General features: G+C 52.9%; 1 protein-coding gene across 1 annotated transcript; it reads right to left on the bottom strand.

The window, feature by feature from the left end:
- Positions 1-868: 868 nt before the first annotated feature.
- Positions 869-2,718, bottom strand: LOC109761520 (peroxidase 2). Its single transcript, XM_020320338.4, has 2 exons — positions 1,875-2,718; positions 869-1,773 (listed from the first exon to the last, which is right to left on the bottom strand). Exons 1-2 carry the CDS (start codon positions 2,649-2,651, stop codon positions 1,021-1,023), a joined length of 1,530 nt encoding a protein of 509 aa, XP_020175927.1. The 5' UTR covers positions 2,652-2,718; the 3' UTR covers positions 869-1,020.
- Positions 2,719-23,142: the final 20,424 nt, after the last annotated feature.

The raw sequence follows: 23,142 nt of genomic DNA, 5'->3' as shown, positions 1-23,142 counted from the left end.
GGATGTTTTTGTGCCCAATTTTAAGGCAGCTGTTGGAGACGCTCAATTTTTCATGCCTTAAGAATTAACTTTTGTGCTATATATTGTACGTCAAGCACTTTTTGCTTCCCTAAAATAGGGCAGCCATTGGATGTGTCTGCCTTTCTATGTGTGGGTTCTTTGTTGTGTTGCTCTTAAAACCTTTGTCGCATTTTTTTTCTTCTATGGTAAACACATGCAGCTCTCCTACATGGTTGAAAAAATGTTTTTTTTTTAGAAACGATTGCTAAAACCGAGTATTTCAAAGATACATTGAGGTGAACATGGTTTCATTTGCGCCCATGTGAATAGTAAAATATAGAAAAATCCATATATGTTTTTTGGATTTTGTGGTATCAAACTAGGCTGACCATTCTACTCACTTGTGAAGTTTGATTAAGGAATGACACCCATTGTATTTTTAGTGAAGAAAATACAATTGAGATCTTACTATTCATTTAAACAGTGTTTGTTTAACATCACTTTTGTCATTTTTGCGCAGAATATCATGATGGCATTTCTTCATAAAACTTCATACAGGAGTATACCGGTCGACTATATATGGTAAAAAATAAATCGGATTTATTTTATTTTTCATGATATTTTTAGAATTTACTATTCATGACTGGGGTTTTGGTGAAACCATTTTCCAAAAGTCGGCGTCCAAGTTTCAGTCTTTACCTAAGTGTTCAAAATGATACTCCATATTCACAAAGACAAACAAGGTTGGAATATTATGGTTTGCTTTGCCGCTAGAACCAATATACTTTTTTTGCGGGAATAGAACCAAATATACTTCGTGTAAAATATTTTGTAGTTCCAAGTTTCTCACTCCATATATACGCCAAAAGAATTCCAAACAGAAGTACTATATTTTGCATGTCCTAGTCTGAAAAAAATAAACCAGAAAAAAAATCATCACCAACGGCATGCATGTGCCGAATGTGGCATCGAACAATTAATGAGACCGTCTTACGATGAACCACCTGATCGATCGACACGTCACACTTTGTTGATGATCCAGCATTTCTTCCTGATCTCGCCGTCGGCGCTGGTCTTGACCCCGACGCCGCCCATCTTTACCATCGCCGCCGCAAACTTCTTCTCCCACAACCCACTGACATGCGCGTTATCGAGCACCATCCTCGCCGTCTCGTTCGACGCCATGAGCGCCGCGTCGGAGGTGAACAGCACCTTGTGGTCCACGGCGTTCTGGTAGTACTGCCGGTCCAGGTCGTCGGGGGTCTTGAAGTCCTGCATCGCCGTGGGGTCGCTGCTGCTGCATTGCTTCCGCAGGGAGCTCGCGAACTCGGGGTCCATGTCGGAGGAGTTGGGGGAGAGGCGGCCGTGGAAGGACGAGCAGCTGGAGCGGCCGACGGAGTGCGCGCCGGAAAGGGTGACCATGTCCTCGAGACTCAGCCCCTTGGCGTGGAAGCTATGGTTGAGCTGCTGGAGGCCTGAGGAGGGCGACGGCAGGTTGAGGGTGGTCTCGTTGGCGAAAGACACGCGCCCGTCGTAGCGGCCGGCCGGCATGGGGAAGTAGGCGGCCGTGCGGTTGGTGAGGAAGAAGGTGGCGTCGCGGCCGGCGAAAGCGAGGACGTCCGCGCACGAGACAACGCCGGGGCAGGCCTCCTCGAGCGCTGCCTTTGCCGCGTCGATGACCTCGAAGCCGCGGAGGGTCAGGTTCGGCGGGCCCTTCAACTCTGTGGGTTCGCCGGAGCCGGTCGTGTTGAGGAGAACAGAAGCATCACACCCCTGAACCATCACGCCACGCACAGCATGTAAGAATGGAGGAATGCTAATTAAGAGTATTGATCAGACTAAATAGAAGCGATGTGAGCGTCTGGATTATTTACCCGCACGAAGCAGTCGTGGAAGAAGAGGCGGATGAGCCCGGCGCCGGTGCCGCGATTCTTCTCCGTGGCGTTCTTCACGGCATCCCTGACAATAGCCTCCGCATTTGGGCAGGAGTAGCTGTAGTGACCGACACTGAGCCCAGGGCTGGGTGAGTTTGAGATAGGAGGATAAGGGGCTGGAGCAGGGCTATCCGGGCTTGGGCTAGGGCTAGGGCTAGGGCTTGGAATATAAGATGCTGGATCTGGGCTGGGAGGATTGGGTTGTCTTGTATTGATCGGGCTTGGGCTAGGAGGATATGTGGATTGGCTAGGGCTTGGGCTCGGTGGATAAGCAATTGTGCTTGGGCTCGAAGGGCTTGGGCTAGTTGAATTAGTAGGTGGACTTGGGTCAGGTGAATATGTGGGTGGGGTTTGAGTAGACACGCTTGGGCTAGGGCTAGGAAGGTACTCCGGTGAGCTTGCGCTCGTGGCACTGGAAGAACCAGACGGAGGAAGAGCGGGTTGGCTCACACTCGGTGGATATACCGGCGGGCTTTGGCTCGGTGCGCCTAGGTCGATGCTAGGACTAGGAGGCTGAGCGAGCGGGCTCGGGCTCAACACAACTGGGCTCGGCATGGGCTGGCTGGGGCTCGCAGCCGGAGGGTAACTGATTGTCTTCAAGCTCGCCGGGGCCGAGCTTGGAGAATACGCCGGTGACTCCGCAGGTGAGCCATTGTCACCTTGACACGCCACGGACCCCAGCAACGCGAGCAAGGCGAGGGCGGCGAGCTTGACCATCTCTCCGCTACTGCTATCTCTGCTGCTGCTTGTAACTGTATTCGCTATCTGCAACAACTTGTGTGCTTGGAGTAATGGCGAAGAGCTACGACCGTCCTATATATTGCTCAGGAGCGCCGGAGGAGACGAGGAATGTACGCGGAATGTCTCCGCGCAATCCGGGGAAGCCTCACGTGGCGAAGGTTGTGAAGTCAAGGGCCGGAACATGGCAGCGGCACCGAGTAGTTCCCAGCTCAATCAATTGACGCTGACACGTCTAATTGCCTAATTGCTCCGCTATACCGGCTGGCACGCAATCATCTGCGGAGAAAACTAGATGGGGAATAATCATCGCTCTGTTCTGCAGCTGTAACGCGGGACGCATGTACAAAATTAGGATGGTACAAGTGTGTAGTACACGCCGCGTACAAAATTGGTTGATGACAACCGGCCAAGGTTTCCTCGCATTGATTCAAGTAGAAAATTCCCTATCAAAATGGATGCATTGATCGGTGTCGGTGTCGGTGTCGGTGTGTAAACAAGTGCATTGTACAGCCAGCAAGCTGCTGCTGTTGTTTTGTTGTTTTTTGGTGGGGGGGTAAGATTGCTGACTTGTAGCAGCTCCAAATGTCATAGTAGTGGCTTTTCGCTATGCTATATCAGCCAGTTGCTTAGCTTAGCGTAGTTTTGGCCTGAGATGGTGACAGTGCTGGTGGTGCAGCCCGCCTTCGTCTCTGTTTCTTGCCCCTGTTTTCATCTTCTTGTACTGCCACACTCGTGTACGCGTCCAGGCGTACTGCCCAAAGACGAGTAAGATATGTATGCCGTGACACCTATTGTGATGTCAGACACAAAGGAAGGGAGAAATGAAACCTGCACTGCATCATAAAGGCAGGGATCCACTTTGTCGTCCCCGTCGTCCTCGGCAAACTAAAATGAAAATGTTATGGATTAGCAATGTGACCTTAAATGAATTTGCCATATGACCAAATTGTTTTGCCATGTTACGAACGGAAAACTAATAGAAAAAGGAAAATGTTAAGAATGTGTCATGTGACAATAATAGAATTTGCTATGTGACAATAACGAAATTTGTCCTGTGAACAGAAAAACGAATTTGCCATGTTATGAATAGAAAGAAGAAGAATTTACCATTATAAATGGCAAAACCTGTATACAGTGGATCAGGATTGGCCCTGGACGGAGTTTACATCCTCGGTGCCGAAGGAAGCCAGGCAATTATTCCAGGCGACAACAGCTGTCGTTGGGGATGGACGCGGCACACTGTTTTGGGAAGATAGATGGCTCGAAGATTATCGGATACAAGAGCTGGCACCGCGGGTGTACAGTACGGTCCTGGCACAAACGAGAGAAGCAAGGACAGTATTTGAGGCCATTACGCAAGGTAGATGGGCCATGGTCATCGGGCCAGTCGACATGGCCGGAATCACGGAATATATGAGCATCTGGCCCAGGATAGCGGCGGTGCAGCTTCAGGAGGGAACTGCGGATTTCATCTCGTGATCATGGGAGAAGAATGGTGAGTTCTCGGCCAGGTCGGCCTACGCGGCAAAGTTTGCCGGACGGCAAGTATCGCCCACCGCGCGCGGCATTCACGTGGCGTTCTAGGACTACGCTCCGGTGTCGATTCTTCGCATGGCTAGCGATCATGAACCGGTGTTGGACCTCCGACAAATTGGCGCGACATGGCCTACCACACCAGGACGCCTGTCCTTTTTGCGACCAGCACAATGAGACAATCGGCCATCTACTCGTAGAGTGCTTGCTGGCACGGGAAGTTTGGACCCGTGTCTTCACAGCCTTAGGCATTCCGAGCGGCGCGCCGTAGGCGGGTGAGACATTGCAGGATTGGTGCACAAGGCATAGCGCGCACGGGCATCACGTGAAGACGCAGTGGCGTACAGGAACGCTAGTCTTCGATGGGGCGGCAGTATGCCTTACGCGACTTATGGAGGGAATCACAAACGAGAGTAGGGTTTGGATGCAGGCGGGCACCTTGCGAGGAGACTTAGCGGCGGCCTTCATAGCGACACCAGAGTGGGCCCATGGCGAGTAGTTAGCTTAGTGCATAGGCGGATGGCGAGGAAACGCGTGTAAATTCATGATGTAATGTAACCGTGGAGGGCTCTCCCCCTTTCTTCTTTAATATATGATACGCACACTCATGCGTATTTAAGAAAACATCATATGCAAATCATGGCAAAAATGCCATATGTGAAAAAAACTAAAGTGGAGCACAAATTTGCCATTGGTAAAAATCATCATTAGTTGATGTTGTCTCGTTACAAAATTTTCTAGAATTGTCATTGCAACAAAATTATGTTTGGAAAATGTCATGGCAAAGAAATACAATGAAAAGAATGAACATTACACAAAAAAGGACCATAATTGCCATGGCAGATGTATATTAAAATTGCTTTTAATGAAAATTGACATGCTTTGTATCAGAAATTTGTCATGTATGAAAAAAATAACAATAAGTATGACCAAAATTGCCATGCTTGTATAAGAAATTTTGGCATGTTTGTAAAAGTAATAATTTTGTTCTTCACTCAAATGGAAAAAAACTGTTTCTTCCGCTGGTGGTGCCATTGGCGGAAATTGCCATGGCAAATGCATATTAAATTTTCCATGTTATTTAAAAAATAAAATTGATGGCAAAAAATTAGTGCATTACACCATAGCATGATCGCAATTTCAAATAATAATAATAATAATAATGCCTCCTAGCAAGGCGGAATGAGGCTGGGTTTAGCGAGGAGTGGGGTATCTCTTTAGGCGGTTGGTGGTGTGGGTGTTTCTTCATCTAGGTGATCAAGAGGATTTTCTATTTCATCTGAAAAATATGTAATTTAAATTACCTTTCTCCCTCAATGAAAATGATAGGCAACTTTGCATTGCTTGTTTTGAAAAAGAAAATCGTAGGTGCAACCTGTGCAACTGCAAAAGGCCCCCAAAATCATGGCCCCATTTTTTACTAACTACAACCATTATTAAAGACTAATGGGTTAGTAAGCATAGAAGCAAAAATGGACTAACCAGCTGGCTGCTAGAGGAGACCTCCTATTCGGTGCCTCTGACGCCAGTTCCTTGAGTTAGGGCATGAAGACGCCATACTGGGCCAGCCCCTTTAGCTCTTCCCTTTGTTTCCCTCGCTTATGCTCAGTTTTTTTCTCTTCTCTAGGTATAGATCACTCGTTCCCCAACGAAGTTGACCTTTGACCGCTAGATAGTTGACTTTGAAGCAGATTTACAAAATTTTAAAAAACTTCATAGATGTGGAAAAAGTTTACGGAAAAAATTGTGCATTTGACAAAGTCCAGAAACATTTAAATTAGTTCATAAATTTGAAAAGAAACATCACAAAAATGAAAAGGTTGATGAATTCGAAAAAAGTTTACAATTGAAAAGGTTTGTCAATTTGAAATAAAATCATAATTTTGGGAAAAACGTTCGTAAATTTTAAGAAAGTTCAAATTGTAGTTCACACGTTTAAAAAACATAAAAACTAAATGAAAACGAAAGAAGAAAAGAAAAAAGAAAATGAAAACAAAAAATGGAAATTAAATGAAAAACCGTATTAAAAATAGTGAAAAAACAAGCAAATACCAGCCCGGAAATCAGGCATGAACCTTCTACAAAGTTCCCAAAACCGGTGGAGTGCTGATAATAGGTCGGCGGCAGAAATCAGGCATGAACCTAACGAGTGGGAGTGTGCGCCCCCATACAATTTGGACTCTATTTGGTGCCTCAAGCGCGAAATAGTATTCGGGCTTTCCTAGGCGAGCTTCCCGCCACGTGGGGGTGGACCAGCCCTGGGGCACATTCGGTCGCTAGCAACAGGTAGGCTAAGCACACCCCTGTAGCCTAGATACATAGTACCATTTGTTTGTGGTTTTTAGCCTTTTATTCTCTTTTTGGTTTTTTCTTTTTCTCTTCCAGATTTGGTTTCTCTTCTGTTTTTTATAGTTTAGTACTATAGACACTGTTTTGATACATGGTGAACATTTTCAAACAACACACTGAACATTTTTTAGTATACAATCAACACACTGAAGATTTCTTTTAATATATGGTGATCATTTCTAATATAGGGTGAATTTTCGGAAATTCACACTGAACAAATTTTTAATATATAATGAACAACTTTTATATGTTGTGCACATTTTTCAACGTACGGTGAATTGTTCTTTTAAATATACAGTGAACTTTTTTCTCATACAGACCGAACATTTTCTGAAATGCATGCTAATTTTTTTAAGATGAAAGAGAAAAATAGAAAAAACGAGCAAAGATAAGAAACATTTGCGACTTTGAAAAAAGTTCGTGAATTCAAAAATGTTCACACATTCACAAAATGTTTACAAATTATATTTATGTGAATTCAAAAAAATCAAGAATTTTTTAAAATCTCATGAATTAAGAAAATTTGCTTATTAAAAAAACTCATTAATTCAAAAACTTCACAAATTTTGAAAAGTTCGTGAATTAGAAAAAAAATCATGGCTTCAAAAACTGTTCAAGCATTTCAAATTTTGTGCATGAACTAAATATTTTTCATGAATTAAAAATGTTCAAGAATTTGAAAATGTTTTAGGAATTCAAAAAAAAGATCATGAATTCAAACAAGTACATGTAAATAAAAAAATCTTGAGTTCAAAATTTATTTGGAAATCCAAAACAATATTTATAAATTTCAATTTTTTTGCAAATTTTGTAAAAAGACAATGAATTAAGAAAACCAGTAATTCTAAAAATATTAATGAAAAATAAAAAACAGGAATTCATAAAATGTTCGATACATTCTAAAATGTTCACAAGATCAAACAAATTTCGTGAAATATGATAAAAAGAAGTACACAAATTCATGAATGGATGCAAATTTGAAAACTTTCAGCTTTTGAAAATTGTCTACGAGTTTAATAAATGATTATGAATTTAAATTAATAAAACATAAAAATACCAAAAAATATGGAAAGAAAAACATGAACAAAAACTAGGAAAAACTGGTGGAAAAGCTAACAGAACCGGAAAACAAAAAGAAAAAAGAAAATCGACCCGGAAGCTTCTGAAAATAGGAAAATTACTCCGTCAATCCGCTCCAAGAAACTCCCAATAGAGTCGTTTGATGGGCTGACCCCCTCGGCATGCCCCAGTAGGCGATCAAAGCGCTAGTGGTCACATAGAGCGATCTATATCATTTGTGCATCCAGGCAGTGATTCCTTACCGCCAAACATATGCATCCTCCTCCTATTAGATATATGGGCTATTGGATTTATTAAGCTTTTGCCTCCTACTATATTGCATAAACACCTAGCACAACATGGATGCAAAGATGCATGTATTCACACAATGCCTATTGAATATTGGAGTTGTGAGGCTTCAAGGATGATGGAGTCATCGTAAGCGCCTTGTGATCGATGGGCACATTGCCTCTTGCAGAAAGAATATTTCATCTTGATAAGACACAGAGGAAGTTAAACTGAGGATTTGATCGCTGGTGGGTTGTGAGTACTACCATTGTCCTAATCATCCAATCACATCTTATAGCCACATTCCAAAATTAGGGATTCATGTTTCTAAAAAATGATGCAAAATTTGTAAACAGAAGAATACATGCGTGAGCTAGTGTTGAATGACTACTCATTTGTGTATCAGCGCATTCACGAGGAACATCACCAGGATCTTGAGTCCCGAAGAAGATGTCTTGTATTCGCTCCCCAAACTCGGGCTCGTTGCACATGGTGAGCCCCCTCCCGGCCCCACACCCACCACTGCAGTCCACGATGGTCACCCTCCTCTCCCTCATGTGCGGTAGCGCGAGTTCCATCTTAGAATAGAACCGCGCCGAGAACGAAATTTTCACTGCCCGATGACGCCGATGGGGGTGATGTCAGTGGTCCCATTCAAGCGGCCGTCGTCATTGTTGAGCAGGTCGAACGGCGCAGACTCATGGATGTCGTCATCCGCAGTGCGGCAGTACATGAGCGGTGCGGCGGAGACGAATGGTGTTGGCTGCCACGGCTCTGATCGGTGTGGATGAGGAGAGGGGAGGAGTTGCAGGCCGGCCACTCAGATGCTGATAACGACAACCGACAAAATTTCGTGTTTTGACCCTTTTCGCATAGAAATTCAGGATCTGACCCCTGTTTGATTTTTTTTCGAGATTTGACCCTTTTTCCTACCGCCACGAGGCCAGGCGGTAGGATTACCTAGCCTACCGCCAGAACCTGCGGCGGTAGGATACTTATCCACGTCAGCAACGTTAATGGTCTCCGTCCCCCTCCGTCCCACCCTACCGCCACTTGACCTGGCGGTAGCCTGTCCGATCCTATCGTCAGGGACCCTAGTGGTAGGGTTTAGGGCAGTTATAAGCCGCGGGCCGCCCCACCCCTCCCCCTTCTCCCCCCAACCAGCCGCCCCAAGAACAGAGGAGTTCTTCCTCTCGCCCGCTCTCTCATCTCCTCCACTCCTCCCTCTGATCTTCGTCGTTTCTTCACCGTTTTTGCGAATCGAGATGGCCCGGAAGAAAGCAAAGTAAGCTTTTTCGATCCCTTCAATTAGTTTTAGACAAATAGCTTCCGATTCGTCGCATTATTTGATTCAAATCACTCCCCTTTTTGAACTAGATTTAATTATTTTGAACCCTAGGATTGATTTAGGTTGATTCTAGATGTTATATTTTGTTAGATATGAACTCTAGTCACTAGTTGGTATGGTTATGTGAAGATGAACCCTAGTTCATATTATTTTCGGAGGATTGTTTTATATGATGCATGTTGGAGGAATTTATTGTGATATGATGATGCATGTTGATATGCTATGATTCAAGTAGTGGATGTAGTTGGAGAACAAATGTTGAACTCTCAAAATGAACCTAGTTCATAATTTTTGTGTTAAATTTTTTTATGATATGATGAATATTGGAGATATTTGTTTTGATATAGGATGCATGTGGATGTTATATGATGCAAGTAGTGGATTTGGCTGGAGTAAAAATGGTTAACCCCTCAAGATGAACCCTAGTTCGTGGTTTTTGTTCTTGATATGATGCATGTTGGATGTTGTTGGAGAAATATGATATGATGCATTTGACCACATGATGAATCCTAGGTTTATATTTTTTTTCAAGGTGATGAACCTTTGTGTGATGAATCTATATGTTTAGGTACAAAAGCTTGGAGCAAGCACCGCCGACTCCATCACCGCCCGCTCCTCCCACTCCTCCCACTCCTCTCCAGCACATTCCGTCAGAGATGCCGCTCCCGTACATGTACGAGACCTTCCCCGAGCTGCTGCAGCCGGTGGGATCTGTCACAGACGAGGTCCTAGAGGCGACGAAGGCAAAGCGGTGGCACGAGAGGGCAGAGCGGATCCTCGACGATGTCACGGCTTGGTCGCAGAGCGTGAAGGAGTGGATGAAAGTGAAGGCAGAGATGGAGGCAGATCCGAGTATCTGCCGTGTCCGCCGGGAAGCGTGCATTGAAGTTGCGCAGAAGCACGCCAACTATCTCCTGAGCAATTTGGGCCGGAGAATTTACTTCGAGAGCAATGCGGAGGAGAGAGCCAGGATGCCGCCCCCAAGTGCATCTGCGTTCGATATCATCAACTGGGGAAGGGCGGAGGCGAAAACTCCAGCGGGCAGGGCAAGGTGGGAGTGCTTGAATGGTCGGATGCCGAGCAATGTTCCGCCTCCGCCTGAACCGGTGGATCCGCTACCGTTTCTGTCTCCACGGCCCGGGCTAACATACGAGGAGCTGTGAAGATGATGATATCTGCCCGCTCTTCGAACTTATCTGAAAATCGTCCTATTAGTTTGTCTTGTGTCTTTCAATTATGTTCTCGATGAATAATGATACTATGTGTCTCTTGTAATGCCATTTGTTCATTATCAATTCAGTTTGAACATTAAGTTAACTTCATGCCATTTGTTCTTGTCAATATGAGTATACTTTCATGGTAAAAGAAATGAGTATATACTTTCATGGTAAAAGACATGTCTATATATATACTTAAAGTTTTATTAATGTGTATGTGATGCCTAAGTTTAATTGTTTGAGATCTGTTTTTTAGCCTCTATATCATTGATGTGATATTGATTTTGAAAAGAAACAAGCAATTAAATTTGAAACCATAAAACACAGGACCCTACCGCCATGGTATCGGGTGGTAGGTGCGACATATGCCAACGGGTGGCTTATCATTGTGGGAGCCAGTAAGACATCGCCGGTGCCTAGAAACGGGATAAGGCGAAGACATGCACGCCGGCGAATCTTACCCAGGTTCGGGGCTCTCCGTGGAGATAACACCCCTAGTCCTGCTCTGCGGGGTCTCCGCATGATCACTAGATCAACACAAGTAGCTACAAGTGCTCCTTGAGCTGTTTGGCTCGGGGAAGAAGAAGGGCAAGGCTAGCTCTCCCTTTTCTCTCTATGTAGTGTGTAAAACTCTATGAGATCAACCCTTTGCATGGGTCTCCCGGGGGATTTATATAGGCCTACCCCCAGGGATACAATGGTAATACGGCTGGGCGCGGGTCCCAGCCATCAGTGTCTGTGCTCGCCGGCTTCTCCGCCGGCCATTGGGGCCCGCCGACTGGTGGGTCCCGCCGGCTGCCGGCCTCTTGGCCGACAGGCCGGCCCCACCGCCTGGGGGCCTTGTCGGCGGCTGGTTACTGTTGCCTCGCCCCTGATGACGAGGGCTTTGTCGAGATAAGCGTGGCTACAGTGCCGCCGCCTTGCGGGCTCTCACTGTAGCCTCACCTCGTCTTGTCTCCTTAATGATGCACATGTTTCGAGGGAGGGAGGTAGCCGACTATTGGGAGCCGGCTATGCCCCAGGCCGACTAGGGGAGGCCGGGCCGCCTTCGAGCGTCTCTCTGGCTAAAGGGGCCCGCCGCCCGCGGGCCGTACTGGCGCCTGTCGTGGGTGACGTCGAGGTCAACATGGCTACAGTGCCGCGCCGGACGGGGGATGGCTGACCCGTACGGCACCATGTGGCCATGCATGTTCCGGGATTCGGGGGTAGTAGGCTGTACTGCGGCCACTCCCCGTCTTATCACCGTTATGTGGGGTGCAGCCCTGGTGGGTGCAGTCTTGGCCGGCTTCTGGGAGTCGGCCTTCTTCATGGCCGGCTTCTGGGAGTCGGTCCTCTTGGGGCCGGCTTCCTGGAGTCGGCCATCTCGTAGCTTTCTTCGGGAAGGTTTTTGAGGCCGGGTCACCTCCTGGTAGTCGGCCTTTGGGATAGCCGTCCAGAGGAAGGCGGCCCCATGCTCTGGATGCTTGAAGGCTCGATTGGCCTGATAATTTTTCGAAGAGCCAGGGGGAGTCGGTTAGGCTATCCGTGGCCATTTACTCCGACAGTAGTCCCCGAAGCTGGTTGGGCTTCGAGGTTGAGAGGAGGTCGAGAAGCTCGGTCAGCTTCTTATCTTGACGAGCCAGCTGCTGGGAGCCGGCTTCGGTTGGGTGCGCCGTCTTGGCGAAACTTCTGAAGCCTGGAGGCGGGAGTCGGTTGGTGCGCGCGCCGGGTTGCGGGCCGGCCGCCCGCCGCCCGCGTACCACGTGGCATCCTCTGGCTGAAAAAAGCCTGCCAACCCACGCGCGCGACAGGACGTCGCCGCAGGCCGGGGGCCCACCACTCGTATGCCTAGGCCCAGGCGCGGATTCTTTGTGGCCCAAAGCGGGCCGCACGCCTTCCGGCGGCAGTTTCTGCATGTCGTTAGGGCGCAATAATCGCGGGGCGTGGGGGAGTGGACGCAGTTAATCCCACATTCCCCCCACGCCTCGCCTCCTCGGCTTTGCCGCACGAGGCTATAAGTAGGGGGCGGAGGGGAAGCGGCAGACGCTCGCACGCTCGTCCTCTCTCCGCCATCTTCTTCCTCCTCCTTTCCGTCGCTGCAGCATTTTGCCGCCGCGCCGTCCCACCAATCTTCGCACCACCCCGCAGCTTTGCCGCTGCGGGGCCGTGCTTCCTCCGCCGCCGCACCCTTTCTCGCCAGCTTCTCGCCGTCATGCAGTACGGCGAAGACTGGGACGGCTCCAACGTCCATACGGACCACATCGACTTCCTCCACAAGACGCGGCGGTTGCCCGGCAAGGACCAGGTGCGGGTCCGTCTCGCGCCGGAGAAGGAGATCACGCCAGCGCCGGAGGAAGGCGAGCAGGTAATCTTTCGCTCGCACTTCCTGCGCGGCCTCGGTCTGCCCGCGAGCGCCTTCTTCCGCTCCTTCCTCGAGTTTTATCAGCTCCAGCCGCACCACCTCAGTCCAAACACGGTGGTGCTGCTGTCCGCCTTCGTCACTCTGTGCAAGGGCTTTCTTGGCGTTCTTCCCACCCTCGAGCTCTGGGGGGAATTCTTCCAAACCAAGCTCGGCACCCGCATGCAGGGCGTGCCGGCTCAGAGCGGCGCCTTCATCGCGATGCGGAGGCCGGCAGCCGACAACCCCTTCCCTGTCATCACGCTGATCCAGTCAGTTAAGCGTTGGCAGAAATCGTACTTCTACGTGAAGAACGTCGCCCCGCAAGGCGACTACATCAACTTGCCGACTTACGTAGCCGGCCCGCCGGCTGGGAGGCGGCCCCAGTGGTCCTATCGGGCCGCGACGCTGTCGCCGGCTGGAGCCACAGTCGTCGCCCGACTCCGGGTAATGATCCAGTCGGAGGGCCTGACTGGGTCCGACCTGCTGGCCGCCTTCGTCATGCGCCGGGTGCTCCCGCTTCAAAGCCGCCCTCACCTGATCTGTCAGATGAGCGGCCAACTCGATCCGAGTCGGATGTACACCAAGGAGATGCCTCATGACGAGGTGGCTCATATGGTGAATTATCTCGCGAACTGCAAGCTCTCCGCAGAGTGGCAGTCTGGCAAGGAGCCGTACTCCCGCGCTCATCCCCCGCCTACGGTATGATTTCTTTATCTTTTCTTCTTTTAGTTTTTGTCACCAAGTTTTTCTTGGCCGACTCTGACCAGTCGGCACGTCTTGGCAGGGCCCTCTCCTTCGACCTGCGGCCGGGAGAGCGGGGGCGGATCGCCGATTTCTCCCCGACCGGGCGGAGCATGACTTGGAGGACCCCGACTTGGGGGCGGCCGCCATGGATGACAACACCGAGGCGGGAGACGGCGAAGCAGGCGGCGACGCAGGCGGCTCCGGGCTTGGAGCCAGCTTCGACGACTGGCCGGATGACGACGAGGCGGAAATCGTCCCACGCCGCCAGCTGGCGTCCGACCATGGCACGGGTTCCTCCGCCGCGCCGCCTGCTCGGGGCGGCGCGCAGAAGCGCCGGGCCGCGTCGGGCTTGTTCGGCAATCGGCTGAAGAAGCCCAAGGGCGGGGCGGCAGCGACCAGACGGGATGAGGCGGCCATGAAGGCGGCCCGCTTTCGCAAGGTGGTGAAGCAGCCGCAAACGGTTTCGACGTAAGTGTAGATTCTTTTGCATATTCTTTCTTCTTTTCTTGTCGATTTCTGAATCCTTGTCTTGTTTCAAAAATCAGGGCTCCGCTTTCTCTTGAGCGGGTTGCCGCCACCTCCGTGGTTGGATCGCCGGGAGGATCCAGGAGCACCCGCCGTGTGGACCCCCGCGCCGAGCTTCAAGCGGCGACGGAGCGAAATGTGCGGGAGGCGGAAGAGCTGAGGGCGGCTGCCGCCAAGGCGGCGCAGGAGGAGGCGGAGGAGTCGGCGAAGGCACGTGCCGACGCGGCGGCCAAGGCCCAGGCGGAGGCTGCAGCAGCAGCGATAGCAAAGGGGGCCTTGCTTGTCACCCCCCTGCGTGTCGCGACGCCCGAGATCCCGGAGCCCCCGCCGGAGGAAGCCGGCGGCGACCTGCCGGGATTGGAGAGGGAGGACGACGTGGTCATCCAGGAGAGGGAGGCGGCACCGCCCTCGCCGACCGGGGCGGCCCAAGGCAGCCGGCCTAACGCGCCGCCTGCGCAATCGGCTGGAGGCGAGCCGGCTGTGAGGACGGACCTGGTGGTCCGGTCGCCATCGCGCCAGCGCGGGGAAGGCAACTTCGGCTCCGGACCCGCAGAAGGCCGCGGGCCCCAGCTCGTCGGCCCAGGACGTGGAGACGGCCAGCGCCAGCTCGGGGTGGACACCGGGTGGTGGGACGGCCGTGGTGAATGTGGCGGCACAAGCAGTCCGAAACCGGCTTCAGTCCCAGGCCGCAGTGCTGAGGTAGTATAATGACGAGTTCCTCGCGACACGGGCGGCCATTCGGGTGAGTCTTCCCTTTTTTGCTTCTTGATTTTGGTTTCTTCCGTGGGGGCGCGTCAGCGCACCCACTGGGTGTAGTCCCCGAGTTCCGAGTCGGCTGCTGAGCAGGCGGCTTGGAACTTCTTGGTAGGCTTTGTTTGCTATCTTGTTCTCATTCGCTTCTCTGTCCGACTTGCAGGACTACCACAACCTCCGTGCGGCTGCCTTCAACTCCCAGGCTCGGGAGCTAACCCAGAAGAATGCTGATCTAACTGAGAGCCGGGGTAAGTGCTTCATCTTTTATCTCACGTGGGGGCGCGTCAGCGCACCCACTGGCTATAGTCCCCGAGATTCGGGCCGACTGCTGAGCAGTCGGGTCGGATCTTTCTTGACGACTTCTTTCTTATTGCCCTTTTCTTCTCTGCCATATCTGCAGCAGCCAATGCCAAACTGAGGGAGCAGCTGGGTGGGACCCAGGCCGCCCTTTGCGCTAAGGAAGCCGAGTTCGACGCCTTGGCTCAGGAGCGTGACCGCCTGGTCAAGAAGCTGGCCGACAAGGAGGAGAGCCACAAGGCAGCCCTGAAGACGATGCAGGATAGCGAGGCCGCCCTCCAAGCCGAATATGAGACCGAGGCGGCGAGTTGGGCCGAGGCGAGGCAGTCGTTGATCAACGGCTAAGACCAGATCGAAGACTTGGTTGATGGTAGGCCGCCCTCTTCTTCGTTCCTTGCTTGCCGCTTGCCGTTTGGTTCAGTCTCTAACTTGGTATTTTTCTCTTCTTTCTCTTTCTTTCTTGTGCAGAGTACTTCCCTGGCTACTCTACTGCCACCAACCAGGTCATCGAGGCCCACCGCGAGGCGCAAAGGCAGGCTGGCGCTGAGATCGCGCCGAACGCTCGCCGGTCGCTTGAGGAACAGCTCCTGGCGATTCAAGCCCGCCTCCAGCCGGCTCACCGCATGCTCCGCCGGCTTCAGCGTGTTGGGGCGCAGGTGCTGGCCGCTCTCTGGCCGGCGAGGTGATTCCCCGCACCCCCAGTCGGACTGCCGACTGGCTGGAGGTAGCGGCCGGCCGCTTCGAGGCCTGGAAGGCTTTTGCAGCTCGGTCAGGCGCCAGGCGGGCGCTGGAGTTCGTCAAAGCCTGGTATCCTGAGCTGAGCTTGGACCAGCTGGCCACCTGGCGGCAGGAGGCCGACATGGAGCTGGAGCCGGCGCGGCCGGCTATCATCCAGCATGCCTCGGCGATCGCCGACTACACCGACACCAGCGCCTTTGCTCCTGAGGTGGATGATAACGACGTTGCCCAGCCGGAGGAGTGGTTCGGGCAGAACCCAGCAGATGGCGAGGACTCAGCGGAGGAGATCGACTCCAGCGATGAGGGCGAGGAGGACGAGGAGGAGGGTGAAGACGCCATGCCAGATGGTGGAGCAGCCGGCCAACCTCAGCTTGACCATGCCTCCAGCAACAAGGCGCGTGCGAGCGCACCGCCTGCAGCCGGCGATGATCAAGCTGAGACTCGCCAGCCGGCCACTCCTCCAGCCGGCGCTGCCGTCTCCACCGACCAGCCCGGCTCCCCTGCTGCGCCCTTAGTCTAATCTGCCGCCTTTACTTTCCTGTTTTATTACTCTTTGAACAATATTTCGTTAAGTTTGCGCAGTTCCACCCACTGGGGGTGTATTCAAACTATATTGACTGCCGGCCTATTGAAGGCCTTATGTGTAAATATAATCATGCATGTGTTTGGCTTTCCATTGTTCTTGCTTTTCATCCTTTGGTTGTTTCCTTTGCCGCCCTCCCTTGGTTGCCACCTTCCCAGCCGGACAGCTGCTCTGCAGTCTGTGGCTGGAGAGGTGCTTGGCCGGTTGGGAGGGCAAGTACTCTAGCTTTCTTGGATTGTAGCGAAGTGACTGGGAAGCCGGCCAGCCGACTATTTTGACAGCCGGTAGGCGTAGTTGCAGGCCGGCTTGTGTTATATAAGTTCGTTAGTCCTTAGCCGTTTTTCGTGTGGGCATCCTTTCCTGCCTTTGGCTCTTGCCAGCCGGACAGTCGGTTCTTCGAGCTGCGACTTACAACAAGAGAGGGCTCGGGTGCTGACACACTACTTGTCTGACTTCAGGTAGAACTTTTAACATAACTCAAGGCGGCCAGTCCCCGGGCCGACTAGTCGAACCCGGTGCCAGATAGAGAATCAAATGTAATAGTACATTCATGGGTATGACACTCGTCATTCATAGATAAAGGAGGGTAGTCCCCGAGTGCGCCTCGGGGGGCCCGTTGTCTTGTACTTAATACAAAAAGGTAGCGTGATACATACTGCTTTTAACTGTAAAATCTTCTCAGGAGATTGGCGTTCCATGGTTGTTCCGACTCCGTGCCGGAATCATCCCTCTTGCGTGCTCTGGGCTTCTGTGCGTCGATCAGGTAGTAGGAGTCGTCGCCTAGGGCCTTGCTGATGATGAAAGGGCCTTCCCAAGGGGCCGAGAGCTTGTGCTGGCCGGCCGTTCGCTGGATCAGCCGGAGCACGAGATCGCCTTCTTGGAAGAATCTTGGCTTGACCTTCCGGTTGTGGTAACGGCGCAAACCCTGCTGGTAGATGGCGGACCGGCTGAGTGCTAACAGCCGACCTTCTTCCAGCAGGTCGACGTCGTCTTCTCGCGCTTCCTTGGCCTCCACCTCCGTGTAGATGGTGACCCGAGGCGAGTCGAACTCGATGTCGGTTGGGATGACAGCCTTGGCACCATATACAAGAAAGAAAGGAGTGAAGCCAGTTGACTTGTTCGGGGTAGTACGCAGACTCCAGAGGACAGCCGGCAGCTCATCGAGCCAGCAGCCAACCGAACGCTCCAGTGGTATGACCAGTCGGGGCTTGATGCCGGAGAGGATGAGGCCGTTTGCTCGCTCGACCTGACCGTTTGACTGCGGGTGGGCAACGGACGCTAAGTCCAGTCGGATGCCCTGTGTCGCGCAGAAACGTGCCAGTGCTCCCTTGGCAAAATTCGTGCCGTTGTCGGTGATGATGCTGTGTGGTATACCATACAGAGTGGTGATGTCTGCGATGAATGTCACGGCAGTCGGCCTGTTCAGCTTCTTGATTGGCTTCGCTTCAATCCACTTGGTGAATTTGTCCACGGCGACAAGCAGATGTGTCATGCCGCCGCGGGCTGTCTTGAATGGGTCCACCATGTCCAGCCCCCAAACGGCAAAGGGCCAGGTGAGGGGGATGGTCTTGAGTGCAGAAGCCAACAGGTGTTGCTTGGAGCTGAAGACTTGGCATCCTTTGCAGCATTTGACTAATTCCTTGGCGTCTTCCAAAGCAGTCGGCCAGAAGAAACCCTGGCGAAAAGCTTTGGAGACAAGTGTTCTTGAGGCCGCGTGGTGGCCGCATTCACATTGGTGGATATCCTTGAGGATTGCTATGCCCTTCTCTGGCTCGACGCAGCGCTGGAAGACTCCAGTGACGCTACGCTTAACAAGTTCTCTGTTTATTATTGCGTATGCTCCGGCTCGGCGTTGAACTAGTCTTGCCGAGATCTCATCGTCCGGCAGCTCTCTGTTTACTAGGAAGTTGAGGATGTGCTGGGCCCATGATGGAGCTGTGACTTCTTCTTTTGTCAGTACGGCTACTGTGACCCGGATGGGTGGGTTGGGTGGTGGAGAGTTGGAGTTGGCCACCGCCTGTTGTGTCGCTGCAGTCCCCGGGCCGACTGCTGCAGTCCCCGGGCCGGGTTCTGAAGTCCCCGAGCCGCCTGCTGGATTCCCCCAGTCGGATCCGACTGCATCAGGGGCAGGCGATACGAAGATAGAGTCCGATTCTGGAGACGGCTTGACAGACGGTTTGAAGAGGCGCTGGAGAGAGACGCCGGTTGGTATAGCTTGTCGGGTGGAGCCGATCCGTGCCAGGGCATCTGCTTGCTCATTTTCGGCCCGTGGCACGTGAAGGAACTCGCACCCTTCAAAGTATCCACTGATTTGCTGGACGAGGAATCGATAGCTCACCATGTTTGCGTCCTTGGCGTCCCAGTCGCCAGATGACTGCTGGACCACCAAATCCGAGTCGCCATAACACAGGATCCGGCGTATGCCGAGCTCTTTGGCTAGCCGGAGCCCGTGTATGAGCGCCTCGTACTCAGCCACATTGTTCGAGGCGGCAAAATGGATTTGCAATGTGTATCTGAGCTTGTCGCCCTTGGGAGAGGTGAGGACGATGCCGACTCCCAAGCCGGTGCGCATCTTGGATCCGTCCAAGTGCATCCGCCAATGAGTGGAGTCGGGAGCCGGCGGTAGGTACTGGGTCTCGGCCCAGTCGACAAGGAAGTCGGCAATGCTTGGGACTTGATGGCGGTGCGAGGCTGGTAGAAGATCGTGTAAGGAGCCAGCGCAATGGCCCACTTAGCCACCCGGCCGGATGCATCCCGGCTGCCTATGATCTCGGCAAGCGGGGCGGTGCATACGACCGTGATGGGATGCTCTTGAAAGTAGGGATTCAGCTTCTTGGCGGCGAAGTACACTCCATAGCACATCTTCTGGTAATGCGGGTAGTTTTTCTTCGAGGTGGACAGTACTTCGCTTAAATAATATACCGGCCTCTAGACTAACTGAGCTCGTCCTTCTTCTGGGCGCTGGACCACGATGACTGTACTGACCACTCGGCTAGTCGCAACAATGTAAAGGAGCATGGACTCTTTCTCAGTCGGCGCTGCCAGGACAGGTGGTGTGGTCAGCATCTTCTTCAACTCGTGGAAAGCTTGGTCTGCTTGGTCGTTCCACTCGAAGTGGGTGGACTTCTTCATGAGTCGGTACAGGGGAAGAGCCTTCTCCCCTAGCCGGCTGATAAAGCGGTTTAGGGAGGCCAGGCACCCGGTAAACTTCTGAACGTCTCGCAACTTGGTGGGAATCTCCATTCTCTCTATGGCCTTGATCTTCACTGGGTTGCACTCAATGCCGCGTTCGGAAACCAAAAATCCTAGAAGCTGGCCGGCTGGTACTCCGAACACGCATTTCTCGGGGTTGAGCTTGATCTGGAATCGACGCAAGTCGGCAAATGTTTCTCTGAGGTCTTCCAGCAGGGTGCCGCGCTTCTCCGTCTTCACCACAATATCGTCTACATAGACGTGGGCATTTCTGCCGAGTTGCTTGAGGAGGCATTTCTGCATGCAACGCTGAAAAGTGGCACCGGCATTCCTCAAGCCGAATGTCATAGTCAGGTAGCAAAAAGCTCCGAATGGTGTGATGAAGGCGGTCTTTAGGCGGTCGGCTTGGTCCAACTTGATCTGGTGGTATCCTGAGTAAGCATCCAAGAAACTCAACAGCTCGCATCCGGCTGTGGAGTCTATCACTTGATCGATCCGTGGTAGGGCAAACGGATCTTTGGGGCAGGCTTTGTTGAGGCTGGTGTAATCTATACACATACGCCATTTATTGTTTTTCTTCAACACCAAGACCGGGTTGGCAAGCCACTCTGGAAAAAACACCTCCATAATGAAGCCGGCGGCCAGGAGCCGGGCTATCTCTTCTCCTACGATCCTTCTCTTCTCCTCCGACAGTCGGCGGAGAGGCTGCTTGACTGGTTTAGCATCCGCTCGGACGTGTAGCTTGTGCTTGGCGAAATCCTTCGTAACACCCGGCATGTCCTTTGGGGACCATGCAAAGATGTCTCGATTCTCACGGAGGAAGTCGACGAGCTCGCCTTCCTATTTACTGTCCAGGTTTGCACCAATGACAGCAAATCTCTCCGGGTTCTCCGGGTCTAGAGGTATCTTCTTCGTCTCCTTGGCCGGCTAGAAGGAGCCCTGAGCATTATATTCCTTGGGGCTGGGGGTCAGGGTCGGCTGCTTGCCGGCCATGGCCACGACTCGGTCCAGCATCTTCTTCTCTTCAGCAATCATGAGGGACTCGGCCAGTCGGCTGCTTGCCGCAGCGCACTCGATAGACTTCTTGTAGTCTCCGGCTATGGTGATGATCCCTTTTGAACTCGGCATCTTCATCTTGAGGTAGGCGTAGTGGGGCACAACCATGAACTTGGCCAGGGCAGGTCGGCCAAGCAAGGCGTGGTAAGGGCTTTCTAGATCCACTACTTCAAACCAGATCGCTTCTCGGCGAAAGTGATCCTTGTCTCCGAAGAGAACATCCATCTTGATCTTGCCGATTGGAGAACAGGACAGGCCAGGTACGATGCCATGGAACACAGTCCGGCTTAGCATGAGCTGCTTCGCCTTGAGGTTCAACTTCTCCATCGTGTCGCGGTACAGTATGTTGATGCTGCTTCCACCATCAATCAGCACGCGGGAGAAACGGGCAGCTCGCCTTTCCGTCGCGAGGGTGGTGTCCAACACCAATGTGTAGGAGCCGGGAGACGGCATCACCTCTGGGTGATCGGCCGGCTCCAGCTGATGGGCCTTTCAGACCAATGCATGAACTTGGGGTTGCTGGAGGCGACCGCGTTGACTTCTTGGTGTTGTCGGCGCCGACTGCGCTTGTCTTCAATATGGCTCGTGAAGACGACGTAGGCGGCGTGCTCATTTGGGAACTCATCCTGAATGGCTCCGACTGCTGGTTGAACAGCCGGCTACTGGGGGGCTGGAGGCGGCGGGCCAGGAGGCGGAGGCGGCACCAGCCCCTCGCCCTTGGAGATCCGCGTGAGCCAATGGCACTTCCGGGTCGTGTGGTTGGACGGCTTCGCGCCGCTGTGGAACTTGCATGGGGCATCGAGAGTTTGCTCGTAGGAGAAGGCCGGCTGCCAAGCCGGCTTGCCGCCCTTCTTCTTGGGAGCGGGCCGCTCTTCGGGCTGTTCGTCTTCGACGCTGGCTACTTGCCGACTGGTGGAAGGCGGCATGGCGGCCTTGCGCTTGTGGTCGTTCTCGTAGGGGCGTCGGTTGGAGTCGCCAGCCGGCGTCTTGGGAGCCGGAGCGAGCACCTTTCCAGTGGCGTCCACTCGGAGCTCGGTCTTCATCGAGGAGTCGGCCGTGGCGCACTTGTCTGCTATGATCAGCAGCTTGTTGAGGGTAGTCGGTTCGTCGCAGAGGAGTCGGTGCTTGAGGAGGGTGCCCTCTCGGCATCCGGCGGTGAAGTACTCTATGGCTTGAACCTCGTGCACCCCCTCGCAGGAGTTGCGGAGCTCGGCCCAACGCGTGAGGTAGTCGCGAGTCGAATCGCTGGGCCCTTGGACGCATAAGGAGAGCTGGTGGGGCTTGGGAGGCCGCTTGTATGTGCTGGTGAAGTTGCGGACGAAGACTTCCGTGACGTCTAGCCAGCTGTTGAGCTGTAGGGCTTGAGGCTGTTCAGCCAGGTGCGTGCCGTGCCTTGAAGCATGAGAGGGACGTATTTTACGGCAACGCGCCTGTTGCCGTTTGCTGTGCTGACTGTGGTAGAGTAGTCGATCAGCCAATCTTCCGGCTTCACAGAGCCGTTGTACTTGGGCGTGTCTCTGGGGAGTGAGAACCCTTTGGGGAAGGGCTCGTCGTGGATGCGGGGGCCAAAGCAAGGTGGGCCGACATCATCATCTTCTTCTAGCGCCAGGGATCGTGCTAGGCGGTCGATCCGGTGGCGGGCATCATTCTCGCCGACTCCTTCGCGGTGGCCTAGTCGGCCACCGAGAGTCGAATGCGTGACAGGCGGCGGGGTGGGATATCTCTCCCCACGAGGCGGGGGGGGGAGGCGGATTGCCTTGTCATTCCACCGCTCGGGGGCGGCCTTCTGTGTCGCGCTCAATGGTGATCCGAGTCCGGCTGCGGCTAGCAGCCGGCTCCTTGTCTTTCCTTGCGCGGGCGCCGCTTGCAGTCGGTGTCCGGGATGTCGCGGCGTGTTCTCGGCATGGGGAAGGACTCTCAGAGCGGGCGCCGGCTTCATGCCATTCTGCGGCCGCGTCGATCAGCTGCTGGATGCGTCTAGTCATGTAGGGGAGCTCATCAGCCCCCAGCCCGTTCAGCTCGTCTGTGGCCGCCTGAGCGGCACGCAGGTTCTCGAGTGGCGTGGCGTAGACTGGGCGGTCTGCTCCCAGCATGCTGGCGATGGCCGCGCCGCGCTTCTTGACGAGGCTGGCTCGGCTCGGCCTGCCAGGAGGCGGCGTACCAAAGGCGGCGCGGTCGATTTCGTGCTGGTGAGCCTCAATGAGGCGTCTCATGGATGCTATCTTCTGGCCCTCCGCGATGAGGGCGCGGCGGCGTGCCTCCAGAGTCTCGGCATCGGCGTCGGCCGGGATGGGGACGGACAAGTCGTGCAGCGCCGCTTGTAGGGCGTCATGGGCGTTCTCGCCCGAGACGGTGCCGTGGCTGATGACCAGCACCTCAGTGACAGCACTGCTGCCACTGTCGGC

Source organism: Aegilops tauschii, chromosome 2 (genome assembly GCF_002575655.3).
Source record: "Aegilops tauschii subsp. strangulata cultivar AL8/78 chromosome 2, Aet v6.0, whole genome shotgun sequence".
NCBI classification, from domain to species: Eukaryota; Viridiplantae; Streptophyta; class Magnoliopsida; order Poales; family Poaceae; genus Aegilops; species Aegilops tauschii.
The sequence above is the reverse complement of the archived record's forward strand: the minus strand, read 5'-3'. Positions and strand labels throughout refer to the sequence as shown.

Bases quoted from the DNA above. Each gene is read 5' to 3' on its own strand.
- LOC109761520 (XM_020320338.4), bottom strand. From the start codon at position 2,651: ATGGTCAAGCTCGCCGCCCTCGCCTTGCTCGCGTTGCTGGGGTCCGTG. The intron at 1,774-1,874 runs GTAAATAATCCA...GTGATGGTTCAG, and splicing joins TCCACGACTGCTTCGTGCGG to GGGTGTGATGCTTCTGTTCT.